At 45.6% G+C, this 18,649-nt stretch overlaps 1 protein-coding gene across 1 annotated transcript in view; it reads right to left on the bottom strand.

Moving 5' to 3' along the window:
* The window catches only part of chd6 (chromodomain helicase DNA binding protein 6), a 98,834-nt gene that overhangs the window by 9,354 nt on the left and 70,831 nt on the right, over positions 1–18,649 (bottom strand). Inside the window, exons 21-40 of the mRNA XM_083971564.1 lie at positions 18,469–18,648; positions 18,195–18,305; positions 17,379–17,581; positions 15,646–15,726; positions 15,358–15,476; positions 14,548–14,710; positions 14,015–14,152; positions 13,620–13,723; positions 12,853–12,982; positions 10,673–10,751; positions 10,111–10,168; positions 9,203–9,581; positions 8,330–8,538; positions 7,458–7,555; positions 5,282–6,115; positions 4,843–5,097; positions 4,176–4,482; positions 2,642–4,051; positions 2,369–2,520; positions 1,737–1,997 (exon numbers count right to left, since the gene is read on the bottom strand). Coding sequence (XP_083827690.1) covers positions 1,737–1,997; positions 2,369–2,520; positions 2,642–4,051; positions 4,176–4,482; positions 4,843–5,097; positions 5,282–6,115; positions 7,458–7,555; positions 8,330–8,538; positions 9,203–9,581; positions 10,111–10,168; positions 10,673–10,751; positions 12,853–12,982; positions 13,620–13,723; positions 14,015–14,152; positions 14,548–14,710; positions 15,358–15,476; positions 15,646–15,726; positions 17,379–17,581; positions 18,195–18,305; positions 18,469–18,648 — 5,271 coding nt within the window. The remainder of the gene's footprint in view (positions 1–1,736; positions 1,998–2,368; positions 2,521–2,641; positions 4,052–4,175; positions 4,483–4,842; positions 5,098–5,281; positions 6,116–7,457; positions 7,556–8,329; positions 8,539–9,202; positions 9,582–10,110; positions 10,169–10,672; positions 10,752–12,852; positions 12,983–13,619; positions 13,724–14,014; positions 14,153–14,547; positions 14,711–15,357; positions 15,477–15,645; positions 15,727–17,378; positions 17,582–18,194; positions 18,306–18,468; position 18,649) is intronic.

An 18,649-nucleotide genomic window follows, 5' to 3' on the forward strand; every position in this document is an offset into this window, starting at 1 on the left:
AGACAGAGTTCAGACTGAGTGAGTTTCAGTCGTTCTCGTTATATTACTGTAACATGTTGTCAACATGTTCCTATTGTTTTTGAGTTGCAATAACTAGCATCTGTAGCTACATTAGCTAGTTTAGACTAGCTTATTTGTTTCCTTGCTTCACATTATTAGTATACCGAATATCAGCTTGTTTGAGTTACCATTAGCTTGTTTAGGCTATGTTAGATTGTTTGTTAGAGCTAATTTTGGTTTGTTAAGGCTAACACTGGCTAATGTTAACATCAGCTTCTTCTGTTAGGGTCAATGTTAGTTTGTTGAGGCTTACACAGTACCAGCTGTGTGGTGGGTGCTCTCAACACTGGCACGCTACAGGTATCACTGCTGCGTGTAATAAAATGACTGACTTTTTAAATGAATATTATAAACAAGTACTTGTTTAAACTACTGATGTACACTAACACATGTAGGTGTTATGTATGTGCACATTAGCCTCTGTGTTGTTTGTTTCACTGTGGTATTGAATTTGGTATAAACAATTATCGTATTTGTATTGACTATTAAAACTCAACTAAATTGCTTCTGATATTTGTAGATCACACAACACCACATTAATTGGTTTGTATAGCTGATAAGAAAGCTGTAAAATATAATTCAGCTGATTTACTTGTCCCAACGTACAACAGAGTATTAGCGCCACATTGAGAAAAAAAAATCTGACTTTGAGAATGAAGTAATAATTTTACAAGAATAAAGTCGTACATTTACAAGAATAAAGTCATAAATTTACAAGAATAAAGTCGTACATTTACAAGAATAAAGTCATAAATTTAAGAGAATAAAGTCATAAATTTACGAGAATAAAGTAACAATATTCCGAGAATGAAGTCATGATTTTACGAGAATTAAGGGGCAATTTTATGAGAAAAGAGCAGCGACTTCCTCCAAGTCCTCCTGGTTCTTTCTGCAGAATAGATGCATTTTCTTGCATATTCTTTTCAAAGTCCTGATACTGATGACAATGTGGTGTACTGTAGGATCCATGGTACTGGTAGTACTATGGTTGAGAAGAGCAACTGTCTGCTATCTCGTTCCCAGAGAAGCACAGTAGCCTACGTGAAATTGTTGCCGTTGCCAGTACCATGCCGATAACGGTACTGGCGGTATCGGCCCGCTCCAGAGCTCGAGCTCTGTAATGGTTCTGGTCGGCCGTGTGGCCCAACACAGGGTGCAGGGAGACTGGGCTTGAGCTCAGGCTCTGGAGCTTAATGGAGCTGTGACGTACCACATAGTGGGGCTCTCTTGTTTGTGAAACCTATCCTGAAGTACAACTTCATGAAATGCTCCACGTAAGGCACTTAACATTCAACTTCACATTTAACAACTTTCCTCCTCTAAAACAACAGGTTAAAATATTATGACTTCATCGTCGTAAATTTACGACTTTATTTTCGTAAAATGATGACCTTATTCTCGAAGGCTGTGATTTTTTTTTTTCACAATGTGGCCCTAATACTCCGTTGTACCAAAGAGTACAGGTAATTCTAAAGTAAGTTTAAAGTGAAGATACAGTGCAGACTCCTCATCAGTCTATTTGCCATCATGCTTAGCAGTTTAAACTGGACACCACTTGTATGAACCATGGCATGAGACAGTGGAGATACATGGAGACAGATGACAGATACATTGATATGCACCACAAACGGAATTCATTTGATTTGTTTCCTCGTGTTCAGCAGGTAAGTTCTCACCTTAGGTAGTCTTGTAAGAGGGGGAGGGATGGAGAACCCAAGCCCCGAGTTTGCCTGCTGAACTCTGGCCTGGCTCGTGATGGAGCTGGAGGCTGTGGTGGGGAGGAAACCTGCCCGGTGGTGGTGCTGGGCTAAGCTGTTCGCCAGGCAGGAGTTGGTAACGATGGCGCCCGGTGAGTCGTGCTGCTCGCTAGGCCAAGGCCACTTCCCCTTAAGAATGGCGTGACAGATGCTGTCCAGGCGGTTAATGATCACCCGGTCCTACAGAGGGAGTCCATAAGCAGAGATTTCAACTTGTGAGTCATGATAAAATAACATGTGCACAAAATCTGAGTCTATCCAATGAGGAGAATGCACAGAAACATGTTTGAGAGCTTACTAAGTCCTGTTTATGTTATTTAGGCATGAAACTAAACTTATAGAGGAACTATGCATGTTGTGCACTGCTCTATTGATTGCTGTCCCGCCGGCTTTGTTGTAAACAAATGCACATGCAGAAGGAGGGTTAGCAAAACAGCGGAAAAACGACCAGACTTGAGTAGTTCCCCTTTTAAATACAAACATTTGCACTTTTGCAATACACACGTCATGCAAAGGAAATCCATGAAAGACTTTAATCAACAACACTTTACCTTTGGCCATTCAGAAAAGGAGTAAAGTGCTTTTTCCTGCAGCAGCTGAGCGATAGTCGGCTCCCTGCTGTCATGAAGGCTGTCGGCAATCTCACACACAGAAACAGGAGCCGCAAACCTGGGGCTGCCGGCGTAACCTTCAATCACAGGTACTGAGGAGGAAGGAGAGGAGGAGGACGAAAGGGTTGAGAAATGCACTGAATATAAAATCCTGCTCTTAGTTGCCATCATTTAAAAAAATAGGGTTAATGGTAAAACTTTGAGTCTTCTTACCTGGTGTACTTGGCCTCTCTTCCTTCACCTGGCCCTTCACCACCAGACCCTCTGACGTGTCTACCAGCCCGTCCACCTGCTCCAGCTTCGGGGTCAGGACCGTGCTGTCGGCCTCCAGCAGCTCCTGCTTCGTCTCGGCTTTGATTTCGGGGAGCGCCGGGAACTCCAGGTCCTCCGGCTTGGTCTCTGGTTTGATCTCGGAGCTGTCTGGGTAGGCTGCGAACTCCACGCCCTCTGGCTTCATTTCAGGCTTGACGGCAGACGTGTCGGGAAAGGCTGCTAACCTGAAACCCTCTGGCTTAGTCTCGCTCTTCAGTTTGGTTCCGTCTGGATAAGCAGCAAACCCGAGCGATACCGGTTTGGCCTCGGGTTTGATTTCGGTACCATCTGAGAAGGCTGCGAAATGGAGGGCCTCGGGTTTATGGTCTAAGCTCTCGTGCTTCATGGGTAGACTTAGATCTTCAGGTTTGGCGTCCAGAGCTTCCTCTTTCACAGGATAGTCTAGCTGCTCAGCTTTGGTCACCAGGTCTTCTGACTTTATGGAGTAGGCAAGAAATCTAGCATGTTTGACTTCAGAGCTGTCTGGGTAGATATGAAACACATCCTCTACGATCTCAGTCTTCGTCTCCTCAACTTTGATCGGCAGCTGCAGTTGGGTCGGTTTCTTTTCACCACCACTGTCTGGTAGAGGAGAAAATTTCAGACCAGGTGGCTTCATGTCAGACAGAGCAGGTGCGATTTTGATTTCGTTTTGTTCAAGCAGATTGTCTTTGTTGTCCTGATCAAGAGAGTCTTCAGCCGTGCCTTCATAGTGTTCCTGATCCATGGAGACTTCAGTTTTGACTGCAGCCTTCCTGCTGGTGGTCTCGTCACACTTTGATTCTATCGTAACGGATGAAAGGGAACCGGAGGAGTGTTTCGTGCACTCAGAGTAAATGCTGTCCAGTTCCATCTCGCTGGCTTTGGCATTGGACCGTTTCGCTGCCTTCCCTGCCGTTTGATCACAGGGTGGAACGACTGGGATGTCCATCAGAGACACATGATCAACCTGACCCTCGGAGATCTCATCCACTTGATCTGAAAGATCTGCACGCTCCACCAAACCGTCCACTCTGGACGCGCTCCTCATCAAGGCTCCAGATTCAATAGAATCTTCCATCGTCTCTTCGTCAACCGTCTGATACAAAATCAACCCGTCCACCTCCTCTCCATGTTCCTCTATAGACTCCGGACACTGCTCTAGCTTCCCAAGGTAGGGATGCACATCTTGGGGTAAGTCTGTTTTATCTTCTGCATGATCGAAGCTCTCCTGAAGGTCTTGAGATAGCTGGTTTGAGACGTCCATTCTCTCGTCCTGCTCCGGCTCTAGACCGTCGATCTGGTTCAGGTCTCCCAAACTTTGATCTGCACCTGTAAGTGTAAAGCATCAAGGTGTAGAGGTGTAGAGCCTGGCACTATATCAAGAGTCAATTTAATCAAAGATAAAGTTAAAAAAGTGTTGCCTGTGGTTCTCACTAAGTCAGGATCAACATACCTCGGTCTGCATCGCACTGATCTCCTCCTCGTGTTCCAACCCTCTGCTCCATGGTCGCCCTTGACAAGTCCTCCGCCTCTTCATCCTCCTTGTCGTCAAACTCGAACCCTGCGCCTCCTTCCCGATCCTCTCTCTCGTCCACAGGATTGGCCAGGCTGCCAGTGACATCAGGGTGGTCCAGCCTATCCTGCGGCTCGTGGGCAGTGATGTCAGACAGAGAGAGGGGAGGAGGGGGGACGTAGGGTGGAGGGGGGCTCGCTGACAGGTCCGTTTGATCTGCACTGGGTTCCTCGCTCACACCGATGTCCTGGAAAGATCAAACCAAAGTGTTGGAATCAGATTTACAAGTGAAAGTTATTATAATTCAATATGATGCAAGAGGTTTTCAGTGCATCACTTTATGGAGATATAATGATGTTTTGATAATGACTCTCAATACACTTAACTTTCCTTTTTCTTTTAATTCAAAACTGAATAAATTAATTTAATTTCAGTAATTTCAGCCTTTTTGTTTGTTGTCTGCTGCACAGAAAACATTACTATACTTTCAGATTATTGTTGCCTCAGGGCTTGTGATTACACAGAGGCAATCTTTCTTTATGCTTTTAAATTCCCTATCATTTACTGCTAATGTCCCCCCCGATGGCACAGGAGGATGAAGGCTGACCTTAAAGAGCATGTAGCTTGAGGACAACGGCTCCACCGAGTCTCCCGCCGAGGGGTGGGATGGAGAGGACGGGGGTGGGAGGCCCAGACACTCCTCCAGAGTTCCACCTTCCTCCCCTCCTCTGTCTCCTCCCTGGGCCTCCTCATCCTCCTCCTCCAGGAAGCCAGTTTCCAGAGCAGAGGGACCCAGGATCGGGTCGGATTCATTGAACATGTGGTGAGCAGGACTGGAGTGGTCCGTACCGTCCCAGGGAGCCTGTGGGGAAAGATGTGGGTGATGGGGATGAGGATGAGAAAAGAACCCTCGATACTTTTTGAATGGCTTGAAACAAGGAAAAACGTCTCTAACTCATTAGAAGACTGTCAGGAAAATAAATTAATCTGTTTATTGAAAAGAAAGCTTTTCTTTAAGTTCATGGATTTGGTCTCGTGTTTCTTACCTGTAACTGGTCCAGCTCCACTGACGGCGCCATCAGCCCAGTCTCCTCTGACGAACCCTGCTCACCAACAAGCACATCACTCCTCAGCTTTGAATCCAGGTCGGTTCCTACGACGCCGTATGAGTTGAGCATGCTTTGACCTCCTGCGGCCGAGTTGAAGGGAAAACCATTGAGGGCATCTTTGGACGCCTTCCCCCCGTGAAGCGCCTCTGCAGACATGGCGTCGTGCTGCAGGGAGCTGAGCTCCAGGGTTTCATCCAGAGGAGGACAGTCAAGGAAATCTCCCCGTGACCCGGCCACTATTCCCAGGCTCTGTGAGGCCGAATCGTGGGCGTCCAGGGGCGGAGGATGGAGGTGAGGGTGAGAGGAGGAGGAAGAGGAGGAAGAAGGAGAGGGAGCCGATGGAGGCACAGTGTGATGCTGGTGGTGGTGGTGCTGGTGGTGGTGAGAGGACTGGTGGGGATATTCAGGGGGCTGGGGGGAGTGGTGGCCGAGCCCCGAGTCGTACAGGCAGCAGTGAGGGTGAGGCAGCTGCGGGTGGGACGAAGAAGAGGATGAGGACGAGATACCGTGATGAGTCGCCAAGCCCGGATGGTGAGGGTGGTGATGACTTGGGTGGATGTGGGAGGGCTGTCCCCTGACGTAGTTCCTGTGAGCCTCCAGGAAGGTCAGCTGGGGGTCATTGAGGATGTAGAAGTCTGTGCGACTCAAGCCATGGCGCGCCGCCCCGATGAGGAGGTCACGGTCATGTTTGCCGGTCTCCCACCAGACCGGGAGGTAGAGGGAGGGGCGGCAGAGCTGGAGGCGAGCCGAGAGCAACGGGTGACGGAGAACCTGAGGGAAGGATTCAGAGAGCATGAGGGTGGAGACAGAAAAAAAGAAGAGTAGTATTAGTTCAATTCAAGACACTTCATACCTGTTTCACCATCATACCAACAGTAGAGAATTAAATCACACTCATCTCAATACTTCCCAATACGTAACTTAATTTCTAATGATATAATCAATAGAAATCATTGATTTCTAAGAGCTGCAGATCAGAATGAAACTGTGTCTGTGGTTGAGGAGATGGTTCAGAGATGCAGCAGTTTTGGGAACTTTACCTCTGGGATTTTGTGGTTTTTTTTCAATTGTCACAGACAGAGACACTGATATACACCCATCAGGCATAACATTATAACCACCTGCCTAATATTCCCACGTTTGCTGCCAAATATGCAAGAAAAACAGTGATGCACTGTGTATTCTGACAGCTTTCTATCAGAACCAGCATGAACTTCTTCAGCAATTTGAGCAACAGATGAATGCAGAATGGGAACACCCCACAAGAACTGCAGTTTTTGAGATGCTCTGACCCAGTCATCTAGCCATCACAGTCTGGCCCTTGTCAAACTTGCTTAAATCCTTACAGTTTTTCCCCCTTTTTCCTGCTTTTAACACATCAACATTGAGGAAAAAATGTTCACTTGCTTCCTAATATATCCCACCCACTAACAGGTGCCATGATTAGGTGCTCCCTTCACCTGTTTATGATCATAATGTTATGCCTGATCTGTGTATTGTCTCAGGAAATCAGGAAAACACATGCTGCCTGTGCTGCACGAGTCAGGCATTTATGATTTATTATATTTCTACAGTGGAGATGCCACTACGCCTTTGATTCTCAGTTTTGATTCTTTTTTCATTATTTCTTCTTACAGGCTTGTGTCATTTCTCATCACGTCTGAGACAGCGATGTCACAGATGACTATGTGCAAGATCATTTGTTATGAGTGTCATGAGCATTTAGAAAAAAAGAGTCGATGATATAATGATGGGACATTTCACTCTCTTGTTCTGGTGATAGCGTTAACACAAAAGCGGTTGATTTTCATGGATTTTGTATACAGTTCCCATCATGCTTTGGGTTACGCAGACAATTAGTCGGTGAGTCAGTTTTTAAATGACTGCTCATCTTTTTTTTCTGACACATCAATCAAATGCTACAGAGAAAAAGTCAAGACAGATGGATAATGTTCATCTGAGCCTCCATTGCTGCAACAAAACAAACCCACATCCTCCTCCTCCTCCTCCACACAAACAGCTGAGATAAACTTTGAAGTCAGTTTTCAGATTTTTGAGCTGCACCAGTGATGGCAGCATTAATGACGAAGCTTTGTTCCCTCAAAGAGCCCACCTGCTCTCTGATCTTGCGGAGCAGCTCGATGCGGTACAGAGTCCGGGCTGCTCGCTCCTCCGTCAGAGGCTCCACCACAATGCTGGGATCCACTAGACCTGCAGGGGAGGAGGCAGGAGGGGGGAGGAGAGAGGAGGAGTCAATGAAGGGAGGGAGGAGGGAGACAACAATATTAGCACAGAGCCGGTGAGAAACAGGAAGATAAATAATAAAATAAGATGAAGAGATGAAGCCAGAGAGCGGATAAATGGGTCCAGTGTCTTTGTGTGATGATCATCATCCCACACATGTTCACCAGTTTGGGTGTGTTGTATATTGTTCTGTAATCAAAAAATGTTGTACTGATGTAGGTTTTAACACTGAAGTGAACCAACGTACAGTATGTGGGCGGTTTGTATTTACATGCACAGGCAAGCTGACGTTGTTGTAAGTTACATTTTAACTGAAATATGTTCATGAGTTTGGATCTTTCTTAAAGACCCACTGATGTAAAGATCCACATGAAGTTTGTATATAACACAAGTGATGACACCTGATCCTCCTCCAACCCAAGAGGTTTTTCAAATTAAACACAATCCTGGTGTTTTCAAAATAAAAGGAGTACTTGTCTTGTAATCTAGACACCAGGAATAAAAATAGCAAAAGTGATGCTCTTTAAATCTTAAACGTAGTAGTGTGTGGACATACAGTACTGTAGTCACCTACTGCAAGCTACAAGCTAACAAAAAACCTAACGTGCTGCTCTGGGTTACATTTAAACCACCTCATCAAGGTAAATTCAATCAGACACAGTTGGGTGATCAATTGAGCTGGGTTCAGAGCCAACTGTCATGTTTAGACAACCGGTGTTATGTCCACAATACGACAGATACCTTCTTCTTTTCTGGGCGGCAGCTTGCAGGCCGTCCTGCACATGTTGACAAAGGAGTTGAAGTATCTCTCCAGACTTTCGTCTGTCTTCCTCTCCAGTCGGGCCAGTGCTCTAAACTGGGACCAGTCAAAGGTTTTCCTCTCGGGGTCGTACACCACCCCAAACGACGACACAGTGCGGTAGAAGTCCGCCTGCTCCCGACGAGTCCACCTGAGCCAAGACACAGGAGACAAGACCGAAAGGAAGGAAGTTGGAGGATCATTCACGTCGGCTACGTCAGAGGCTTAATTAGAGGAATCTCCTCTAAATAAAATAACAAAGGTTTGTTCAAAATGTTTGTAGGTTTGTCACATAAGGATCATAAAAGTTAGGAAAATAACCTGCAGTACTGTGTGTTCCATACAATGTTTATATTAAAGCTCCATACAGTATAAGTAATAAGATGTCACTCAGTCAGCCAATCAGAAGAGAGGCTAAGAGACTCCTCTCTTCTGATTGGCTAACACTAACCTGTTGCTACTAGAGAGAAGCTAAGAGAGAAGATGTAAAATCATATAATATACATTCTTTCAACAGCTTCTATAAAACAGTAGAAGAGGACACACATGGAGCTTTAAACATAGAAAAGCTCAGGACTGATTGGTGAAATTTAACATATATCATCTAATTTTGAAGAAATTGAAACTTGAGGATGCTCCAGTGACACACTTTTGAACTTAGGTGAAACCCTGTGCAACTTACTGTTTTGATTATTTTAGCTCAGCAGCCAGTTGGAAAAGTAAAAATACTCAATCACATGTCAGACCATAAAAAAATAAAAAATAAAAGACACAGATGAAGTGTTCACTCATCAGTGTCTCTGCGGCCTTGTTACCTTCTCTGCCACTCCAGGAACAGCGGGTCAGGTTCCGTGGCGACCACAGAGCACCTCCTCATCTCATCACCAAGCTGCCAGGCCATCGGCCCACCGGCGTGATGAGCGTGAGAGGAGCTGGTTCCTCCCATTCCTCCCATGCCGACAAGGCCCTCGTGAAGCAGGAAGTCGTGCCTGAGCAGCGGCTCACGGCGCAGCGTGAACCGCTGGTAGGCGGTGATGAGACGCCGCAAACGCGCCGTCAAGGCGGGGCCGGTGGGCCAGAGGGGCCGGGCCTGGATGACATGCAGAGCCGCCACGCCCGTTCCCGTTCCCGTTCCCGTGGTGGTGGTGACCAACGTCCCGTCCTGGCCACACAGGTCGCTTGACATCTGGGAGTCTGTGTGAGGAGAGAGACGACACCGATCTGTGTGAAAAGTCATCATCGCTGAAGCTGGGATTCATCTGAGAGTCTCATCAAATCCTAATCACTGAGGTGATGGGTCAAATTCCCACAGTGGATGAGCTGGAAATCACCAAAACCAGATTAATCACAGCAACTCCACCACCTGTGATCCTGAGCTTTTTTCAACCCGCCACTGAAAATGCTAACTCATCCTGCAGCTCCCTACAAAGTAAACATTGATTTTTACGATGAAGTTCAGCTTAATTGTGGGTAATACACCCCCCCCCCCCCCCCGCCTCCTCCAGGTGGAAGGTCAACAAGCAGACTGAGGAGCACAACTCATGTCCAGTACATGTCCAGTCACCACTGTTGGAACATCATTATGTTGGGATCGTTACAGAAACATCATAATAACTACAGTAGCTGTACTAATGAGTTTAATGTTCCTATAAAACCTCAGAGCAGAAGCAGCAAATCAAATGTTGGCATGATTTGTGTGTGTGTGTGTGTGTGTGTGTCTCACCTGCACCTGTACTGTCAGGTTTGTCTGAGGTGTCGGTGCTGGAGCAGGTTTCTTCTCCCTGTCAGCGAACGCCACACAAATGTCAAGAATGAAAATGACCACAGCAAGAAACAGCAGCACAGACACACAGGACTAGAACTTCTCATTATAAAATGACCTCCTGTACACACACCTCTAAACACGGTGTCTTCACTTTCAGTTGCCAGTGTAGAAACTGATCCTGAGTCAGTTCCACAGGTTTTCTCTTGAAATTTCTCAATAACATCATTTAACTTTATCTGCAGTGGTATTAAATGTTGTTATCGACTAAAATGCATCATTAACTCCACAGAATTATTTTTACAGCGTCGAGAGGCCACACACGCACTGATGGAAACATCCAAAACTCATCTTTTTTTTCTTTTTACCAGAAGCTATTTGAACCATCACCACTCAAAATGAGCGTTTTCACCTCTAGAGAGTAAAGTGAAGTAAATGAATGTGATGAGTAAGTGTGTAAGAGAGAGAGAGAGGGAGGTCCCTTTAAATACTAATGTAACGTCTCTGGAGACGTCTTCCTCACCTTGCTGTTCTCATCTCTATCCTCCCCGGCATCAGGCTTACTCTCCGTGTCCTCCTTCACCTCCTCAGTTTTACAAACACTGAGGAAAGAAATGACACAGATGAGACAACAAGATGAGAAAAGTGAACAACAGAGATGTGATGAGTCCTGAACTGAGCTGCTGCTGGACGACTGAAGGACACACAAACTGTCCCACACAAACCAGAATAAGGACGTGTGTCTTAGAAAAACAAAGTGAAACAAAACCCAGAGTGTTACTCCTGAACAGATCAGAAGCAAAGAGAGGAAAAAGGAGACAAGTGTGTGGAGATGAAATGTCCTGAGGCTTCGTCAAACATGTAAAGGAAACAGCTCCAGGCTGTGAATGAAAGGAGGAAGAAAACACACAAAATGTATCTAATGATGAATTATAATGAAACCAGGGCAGAAAAACGAAATGCAAACTGCGAAAATATTAAAAAGTTTTAAACACGGCAACATGAATGTGCACAGACCTGGTTCTTTCTATCTGTTTAAACTGTGCAGAGAAGCTGACAAAGAGAAATCCGCTTCTCTTCTCTCTGCTGGTTACAGATGTTACATCACTTGAAAAAAAACTTCACTACAGTTCAAAGTGTGAATTTTCACATTTCACAAAGCTAAGAAAAGAAAGAAACATCAGAGCTGTGTTTAAAGAGTCTTTTGTTGGGAGGTCAGAGAGGGAAATCACATACAACTGGGAATGGGAATTCAACTGGATGCTTCTGGGTTCGGCTTCTGTTGAGATATCAACTTGTCTGTTTGATTTGCAGATAAACAATAAATATCTCTGAAGGTCAGTTTACATCCACCTCTATGAAGACACAAGTCCTTTCCAAAACCTCTAAGCTCCATACATTTCCCATCTCCTGATGCTGTGAAGTCAAACTGTTCAGCGTCTCGTCCTTTGTGCACAAATTTAGCTTGTCTATTCCTGCTGTTTATTTACCCCCACCCCCTCCCACCCTAAGTGACGCCTGCAGAGTGAACTCCTGCTGCTCAGCTGGAAACAGCTTGAGGTTGAACAGGTAACAAAGCGAGTGACAACTTCAATCACCCTGGGGAAGAGGATCAAAAGCGTCCTGTTCCAACGAGAGAGAGCGTTTGTCACTGAAACCAGAAAACACATGATTTCCCATACTGCATTCACACAACTCCTCCTCCTTTTTTTTCCTTCTCCGCTTCTGTCATTTCCTCTCATTTCCCGCTTTTTAAAGTGTTGGCACCTGCCGCAAACCCCACTACAGACGGAGAGAGGAGGTGGCTGACTGATGACTGACAGAGCTGGACAGTTTCCATCTAGGGCAAAAGAATCTACCCCCCCCCCCCCCCAGGCCTGAGAGCTCCAGGTTTACCCAGTCAGCTGCTCCAGTTTTTGCTCCATTTTTCTGGACAAACTACATCAACAGACTCAGACGTTTCACATTTTCATCATGTTTGCGACGCTGTGTACAGACATGATGCTGTTCTGCTCTCAGGTTCAGCACTGATGACACCCTGCTGCTCCTCCCTCTCCCTCTCTCTCTCTCTGAGAGCTGAGCTTTACACACAGTATTTGCTTATTTCCACAGCTCTGATTTCAAACTGCTGTCATGTCATGTCCCTGTCAGCCTGTCAGTCCACTGGACCACAGGACACCAGGACTAATGCCTGGCTTCGTGTCTCTGGAGCTCATACTGACCTTTGGTTTCTCTACTCTGTCTCCTGCACTCGCAACAAACAAAAATGTATTTGTTGGCTCCTCTTGATCTTATTGTTACACTCTTATGCAGTTCAATTTAAATAAATAACTGGGCTGCACTTATATGGACTTTCTTTGCATTTTGCACATTCATGTCATTTGGGGTCAGTATATTGCTCTGGGACACTACGAAACTTTGACTTTGATATCTGAGCCACAAAATGTTTCTATGTTCTTGTTTGCTTTTATTCCATATTTGGCCATCATGTAGCATCCAACCTTTATTTTACTGTTTTAAAATGCATCACATGTGTTAATGGTTTAGTTTTAGTTTGAAATATCATGTATACTCATCTTTGTTACTATTTTCCAGAAGCATCTACAACACACGTGATATTCCAGCATGCTATTGTCTGACCTCAGTTTTCTAATCTGTTTACATGTGTATGAATGTGTGTGTGTACATGAGCACGTGTTCTACCTGTCAGCCAGGTCGGGGGCGACCTCTCCTCCCCCCTGCTCAGCGGTCAGTGCCGTGACATCTGGCATCCCCACCCTCTCCAGGAAACACAGCTCTGGATCGGCTCGCATGGCGTTGTAACGTTCGTATCCTGTCCAAAGAGCATCAGTGACGGAGAAACAGAGTCAGACAGACACACACACGCTCGGTTGGTCACCCTCCTGTGAACACGCTGGCAATAATCAGTGTCCTGTGATGGTCTGATGCTGTTTCTGTTCCAGGGGCTTCAGCACAATGACAACACACGAATCTAATCACATACACACACACATACACAGATTGTTCACAGCTGCTTAAATATTGTGTCACTGCACCTAACCCTTCCTGACATAATTTCAAATAAAAGCACTGAAGTTGATTTTAAACAAAATAAGAGTTCCAAGTCACATCTTGTTTATCCCGTCACATTAGTATAATTGCTGCATGTTGCTGTGTGGAGGCTTGAGTGATTTTGAGGCCAAAACCATATTTTGTCAGGTTACTGTGACCTTTGACCTTCGTCCTTGATTTCAAGTGAATATTTCCACCAAATCTGCACAAGTTCCCTCAAAGCATTATAGAGAGTTTAGTAAAGTCACTCTAATCCTGAGCTTTGACCTTTGAGCTCCAAAATCTGACCAGCTCATCGACTGGTGTTGAGGTGTCACTGCGACATTGTGTCCACAAGAATAAAAACAGACGTAGTAGAGACATATAAACATAAGACTGACAGGTGACAGCGTCCTCACCGTGTTTATGGACTCCTATGAGCAGAGACTTGTCAGCATCAGCGTCCCACCACGTGGCCGGGATCTCAATGTAGTCGATGTCAGGTAGGGCAAACTCCAGTTTACTGTCCCAACACACACACACACGCTGCTCTGTCAGAGCTCTGTCTACACCACTACATCACATCACATTATTAAACAGCAGTGAGGTTAAAAGTTAAAAACCAGTTGGGCAACAAATATCAAGTTAAATCTACTTCAGTGCACATTCCCCTGATGGGTGGTCCCAAATATGCTATGCCATGTTTGTTGGGTATGTAATGCTATGCAGTGTTGCATTGCGTTATGTCATCACCCATCTCGTCTTTGCCCTGCCTCAAAAAACTAAAAGAGAAAGAACAGAAGACGATCCTCACCTGGCGGGTATCCCCTCCAGAGTCTGATTGGCTGCCTCACCCAGCACCTGATTGGCTGCCTCACCCAGCACCTGATTGGCTGCCTCACCCAGCACCTCCACCTTCAGGTAGTAGAGCATCCTGACCCTCAGCAGCACCCTGAGGAGACACAGACCAGGCTCAGCACCTCCACTATAAACACAGGCGCCCTGTCAACAGGCTCCGAGCCACAGTAATTAATTAAAGCCTCCGCCCTGACACCACCCCCTCACACTGATACACAGGAGTAAACACTTCACACTGGAAATGGAACAGCTCAGAGCTTCGGGGTGAAATTAAAAAAGCCCTTCAGTCACAATAGTTTAACGGCTACACAGGCCTGTTGTTCTAGTAGCAGTTCCTCAGCTGCACAGAAGCTCCACATCAGACAAAGTTACTTCATGTAATTCACAAAAAATCCTCAAACTAGCTCTACAACTACAGTTTGGTGGAGGTCAAAGGTGACGGAGCAGCAGGCGTCTGTTTGCTGCAGCTGTGGCTGCAGGTGAACTGACTTGTTGCAGTGCTGTTTCAGGTGCTTCTTGTAACTCTCGTCCTGCAGAACCACCTCTGGGTTACAGTGGACCAGCCAGTCTGCGTTCTTCATTTCACCAGGAACATTCAGCTGGGGCTTCAGCTTCTTCCCCTTCCGACCCCGCGGAACTGGAGCCGACAAACCTGGAACACAGAGAGAAGAAACAAGTCTATAAAGAACGTTTTACTCAAGTTATCCTCCAACCATGGGTTTTGTGCTGCACGCACACTTTGCTACAAGTCGGTGAAATCTCACAAAGCAATGTCATAAAACACCAACACCCTCCGCTTCCAAAATTGAATACGCCTATCCAGTCCAGCACAGATATTGTTTGTTGTGACCTATATATTTGTAATTGAATTTGATTGTTTGCTTGTAGTTGAATAACTCATAGTAAAATCAATGTATTTAATATTTTCTGCATTTTTATATGACAAAAATGGGGCTGAATCAACCTGAGCCGGAAAAATTACAGAACCATCATTTTATATGTACTTTTCCAGTAAAAATGCAAAGCTCATATCAAAACATCAGTCAAATAATAACAATATCATCAGCTGTTAAAGCCAGAGTTGAAAAAAAGAAAAGAAAAACTATTAGTGGGAAAAAAAGAAAATACAGCAATATTTAATAGAATAATATTAAATTCTGCTTGGTGGTCAAGTTGCATTCTGGGTGAAGTGCTCTATTTTGCTGCATCAGTCTGATCTCTTAACCGCTGTGCGCTATAGCTAACGCTAAATCTGTGGCGTGGCCCCTAACACTAACGCAGCAGCGGTGAGATTCTGACCCGAGTGGTTGAGCAGCGCCTGGTCCTGGCCTTCTTTAGTCGGTGTGATCAGGTCCCAGATGAAGCTCTTGATCTTGTCGTCACCTTTGTAGTGTCTGAGGCAGTAAACCAGCAGCGCCCTGCATAAATACAAACAACAACATAAACAAACAGCAACAATAACGACTGCTTTGTTCTCTGTTTCTTCCACAGCAGCTCCGACCTTCCTTACTGTCACTGACTTTATTCTTTTCACTGTAAATCGTTTCTGCATTTTTATGGAGTAGAAACAAAGATCTGCTTCCTCACCTACATATCACCTCCATATCTCTCTCTGCCAGGTGCCACTTAAACCGACCGTGGTTCAGGATGTCCTTCCACCGACCCCAGCTGGGAGGAGGAAATAAAACAGGTCACAGAGAAGAGGTTAAACTGATAACTATTAATCTATTTTTTTAGCATCTGAAATAAATCACAAGTTGACTTCATTTGTTTCACTTCAAACCACAGTGGAAATTTACATCTGTGTTTTTATATTTAATATCCGATTCATATTCACATTTAGAAGAGAATATAAAAAATATTTTAAATGTTAAGATCATCATACAGGGTTTGAGGTATGAGGTGTGTATATGTGTGTGTGCATATGTGTGTATGTGTGTGTGTTTTAGGGATGGGACGATACACCTAAACTCACGAAACGATGCACTTCGATATGCCAGGGTCACGACTCACGATACGATATGCCACGATACGATATCAAAAAAAAGGATGAAAAATAAATTATATAATAAATTATAACTTGTTTATTTTGCTCCAGTTGCACACAAACAGGGAAACTGCTTTCTTTTTCTATTTCAGACCTTTTCTCTGTGTTTAGTCTCTAGGTTGTTAATTTCTCTAAAATAATCAATAATTATTTTACACACACACTGCTTTCCTATTTCTATATCAGCCTCCCTCTCTAGGTTAGCCTGGCCTAGGAGTTTTTCTTAAAAATAAAAAATAGCAGTGCAGGTGCTAGTTTGAAATGTTCTTGTCATTGAGGGTCCTACTACAATAAAGCAATGTGACATATACAAACAACATCTAGGATTTTAATCCATCTATCCATATAGCCACATCCAGTTTTGAAGATATTTCCCCATTTTTCACAACAGGGACCTGGATCCTATCAGAAACTTAGCCTACATGTAAAACATATTACACTGGGAGGAAAATGCCAAAACAGACTGCAGCATCCAGAAAAAAAATCATATCAGAATGTAACAGTCACAACATCTCAAAGACCCGAAAGACAAACAGCCAATCATTTAACAGCTGTGTAGGTGGGTTACAACATCATCGCCAGGTTAATTCATAATAACAGAAGCTGCTGTGAGGACGTGAGAACGTGAGGCTGAAGGAGTGGAGAGTGAAAAAGGACACGTTATCTCGACGTTGTCGACGCCGGGCAGAGGACGGAGCTAAACCGCAGCACAGCCGACGGACCCGCGGAGATCCCAGGTGACCGTGCGTCTGCCCTGACTCTGAGGCCACGGCGGTAATAATGAAGCAGCGTCAGGCCGCTCACCGTCACTTGATCTCAGAATTAAATACGCTGAGCCGCGAGCGTCGGGGTGTGCAGCGACCCTGGGTTCCACCTTTGCTGCGTGTCAAATCAAATCACATCTCTCTCTCTCTCCCTCCTCCTTCTCTCCAGCTGTCCTTTCAAAATAAGAGCGCAGAAAGTCCGGAAAACAAAACAGTGACCCATGAGCTGGTGGCCGTGAGAAATTTAGCGGTGGAGGTGCCAGCGTGCCAATTATTATGCCGCGGCGTGCCTGTGTTTATTTCGCGATACGTTTTTTTGCAGCATGGTGCATTTCGTCACATTTTGTATCGCGAAATTTCGCCAAACAATATTTCGTCCCATCCCTAGTGTGTTTACAGAGGTCAGAGACAAATGGATACAGGTGTGTTCTGTCCCGGGCTCAGCTCACTGTGATGGAGATACTATAAGATACTCTGTAGGTGTAGTGAGGTGTGATGGCTCCTCGTACCCAAAGATGAGCAGGTTCTTTTCGACCCTGAAGCACTCGGCGCGGAGGTACCGCCGGGCGCGTTCGCCCAGGCGACGGGTGCGACACGGCCGCTCCTCCGAGTCGCTGTCCAGCTCCGAGAACTCCATCAGCTCATCGTCCTCGAAGGAGTTGTAGTGACGCGTCTGCTTCCTCACCCGGGGGGTGTCGATCACCAGAGACTCCTGTGTCAGGGAGAACAGGTGAGAGACTAAGTGGGCGGAGTTTTTATCTCCATAGGAACGAAAACACACACTATGAAGACAGTTGTAGTGAACAATCTGCTTCATTCAATAATGGAGCCCATCTGTTTGGGGTGAGGAGAGGAGAGGAGAGGAGAGGAGAGGAGAGGAGAGGAGAGGAGAGGAGAGGAGAGGAGAGGAGAGGAGAGGAGAGGAGAGGAGAGGAGGATTCCTTTATTCTTCCTTCTCTCATTTTCATTCTTCCCACATTCTCTCATTTCTCATTTTGGGAGTTTGGCTACACTCCTCCCCATCTCTTCTCTTCCTCCACCTTTGTTTCACCAACTTGGATGATGTCCATTTTTCCTCCCAGCCTCATGTTGCCTCATCTCCTTTTCTCTGCCCACTCCAACATTGCTCTCTCTCTGCTCCTCCCTTTTTCCTCTTTCCTGTTTATAACTCACTTCTGCGTCTCTGTTCACTTTCCTCATCACCTCTCCCTGTTTCTCACTTTCTTTCTTCTTTCTTCTCCTTGTCTCTGTCCCTGTTCTTTCATTTTCTCTCCTCCCGTCCTTTCTTTCTTTAACTCTGCTCCCTTCCTCCGTCTCTGCGTTACCTTCTCAGATTTGGAGTCAATCTCCACCTCAGCGATTTTGGCCCATTTCTGCCAGAAGTTGGGGTCGTCCAGGGATATGTCGGTCCTGTTACCAGACGAGATGAAACTGGCCTGAGGAGAAAAGCACAGACATAAAGTCAGACTACGATGCGGATGTTGACAGATGTTTAGACTGCAGCTTCTGTTCGTCTGATCTCAACACCAAGAGTTCAGTGTTTCCTCCTTTAGACTCATCTCTGCAGTTCAGATGTTTCCTATGTGTCACTGTTTCTACCTTAGCGAACGTGGAGCCTTTTCCCTCCGTCTGGATGGTGATGGTCTGAGTTCGTCTCTGAAGGATCTGATCGATGTCCTCCTCACAGAACTTGGAGCCCTCGTCCTCCTCGTCCATCAGAGCTCCGTACGCTCCTTTCTTCAACAGATCCTCCACCTCCAGCTTCGACAGCTGCTGTACC

Source organism: Trachurus trachurus (genome assembly GCF_905171665.1).
Source record: "Trachurus trachurus genome assembly, chromosome: 5".
Lineage (NCBI taxonomy): Eukaryota > Metazoa > Chordata > Actinopteri > Carangiformes > Carangidae > Trachurus > Trachurus trachurus.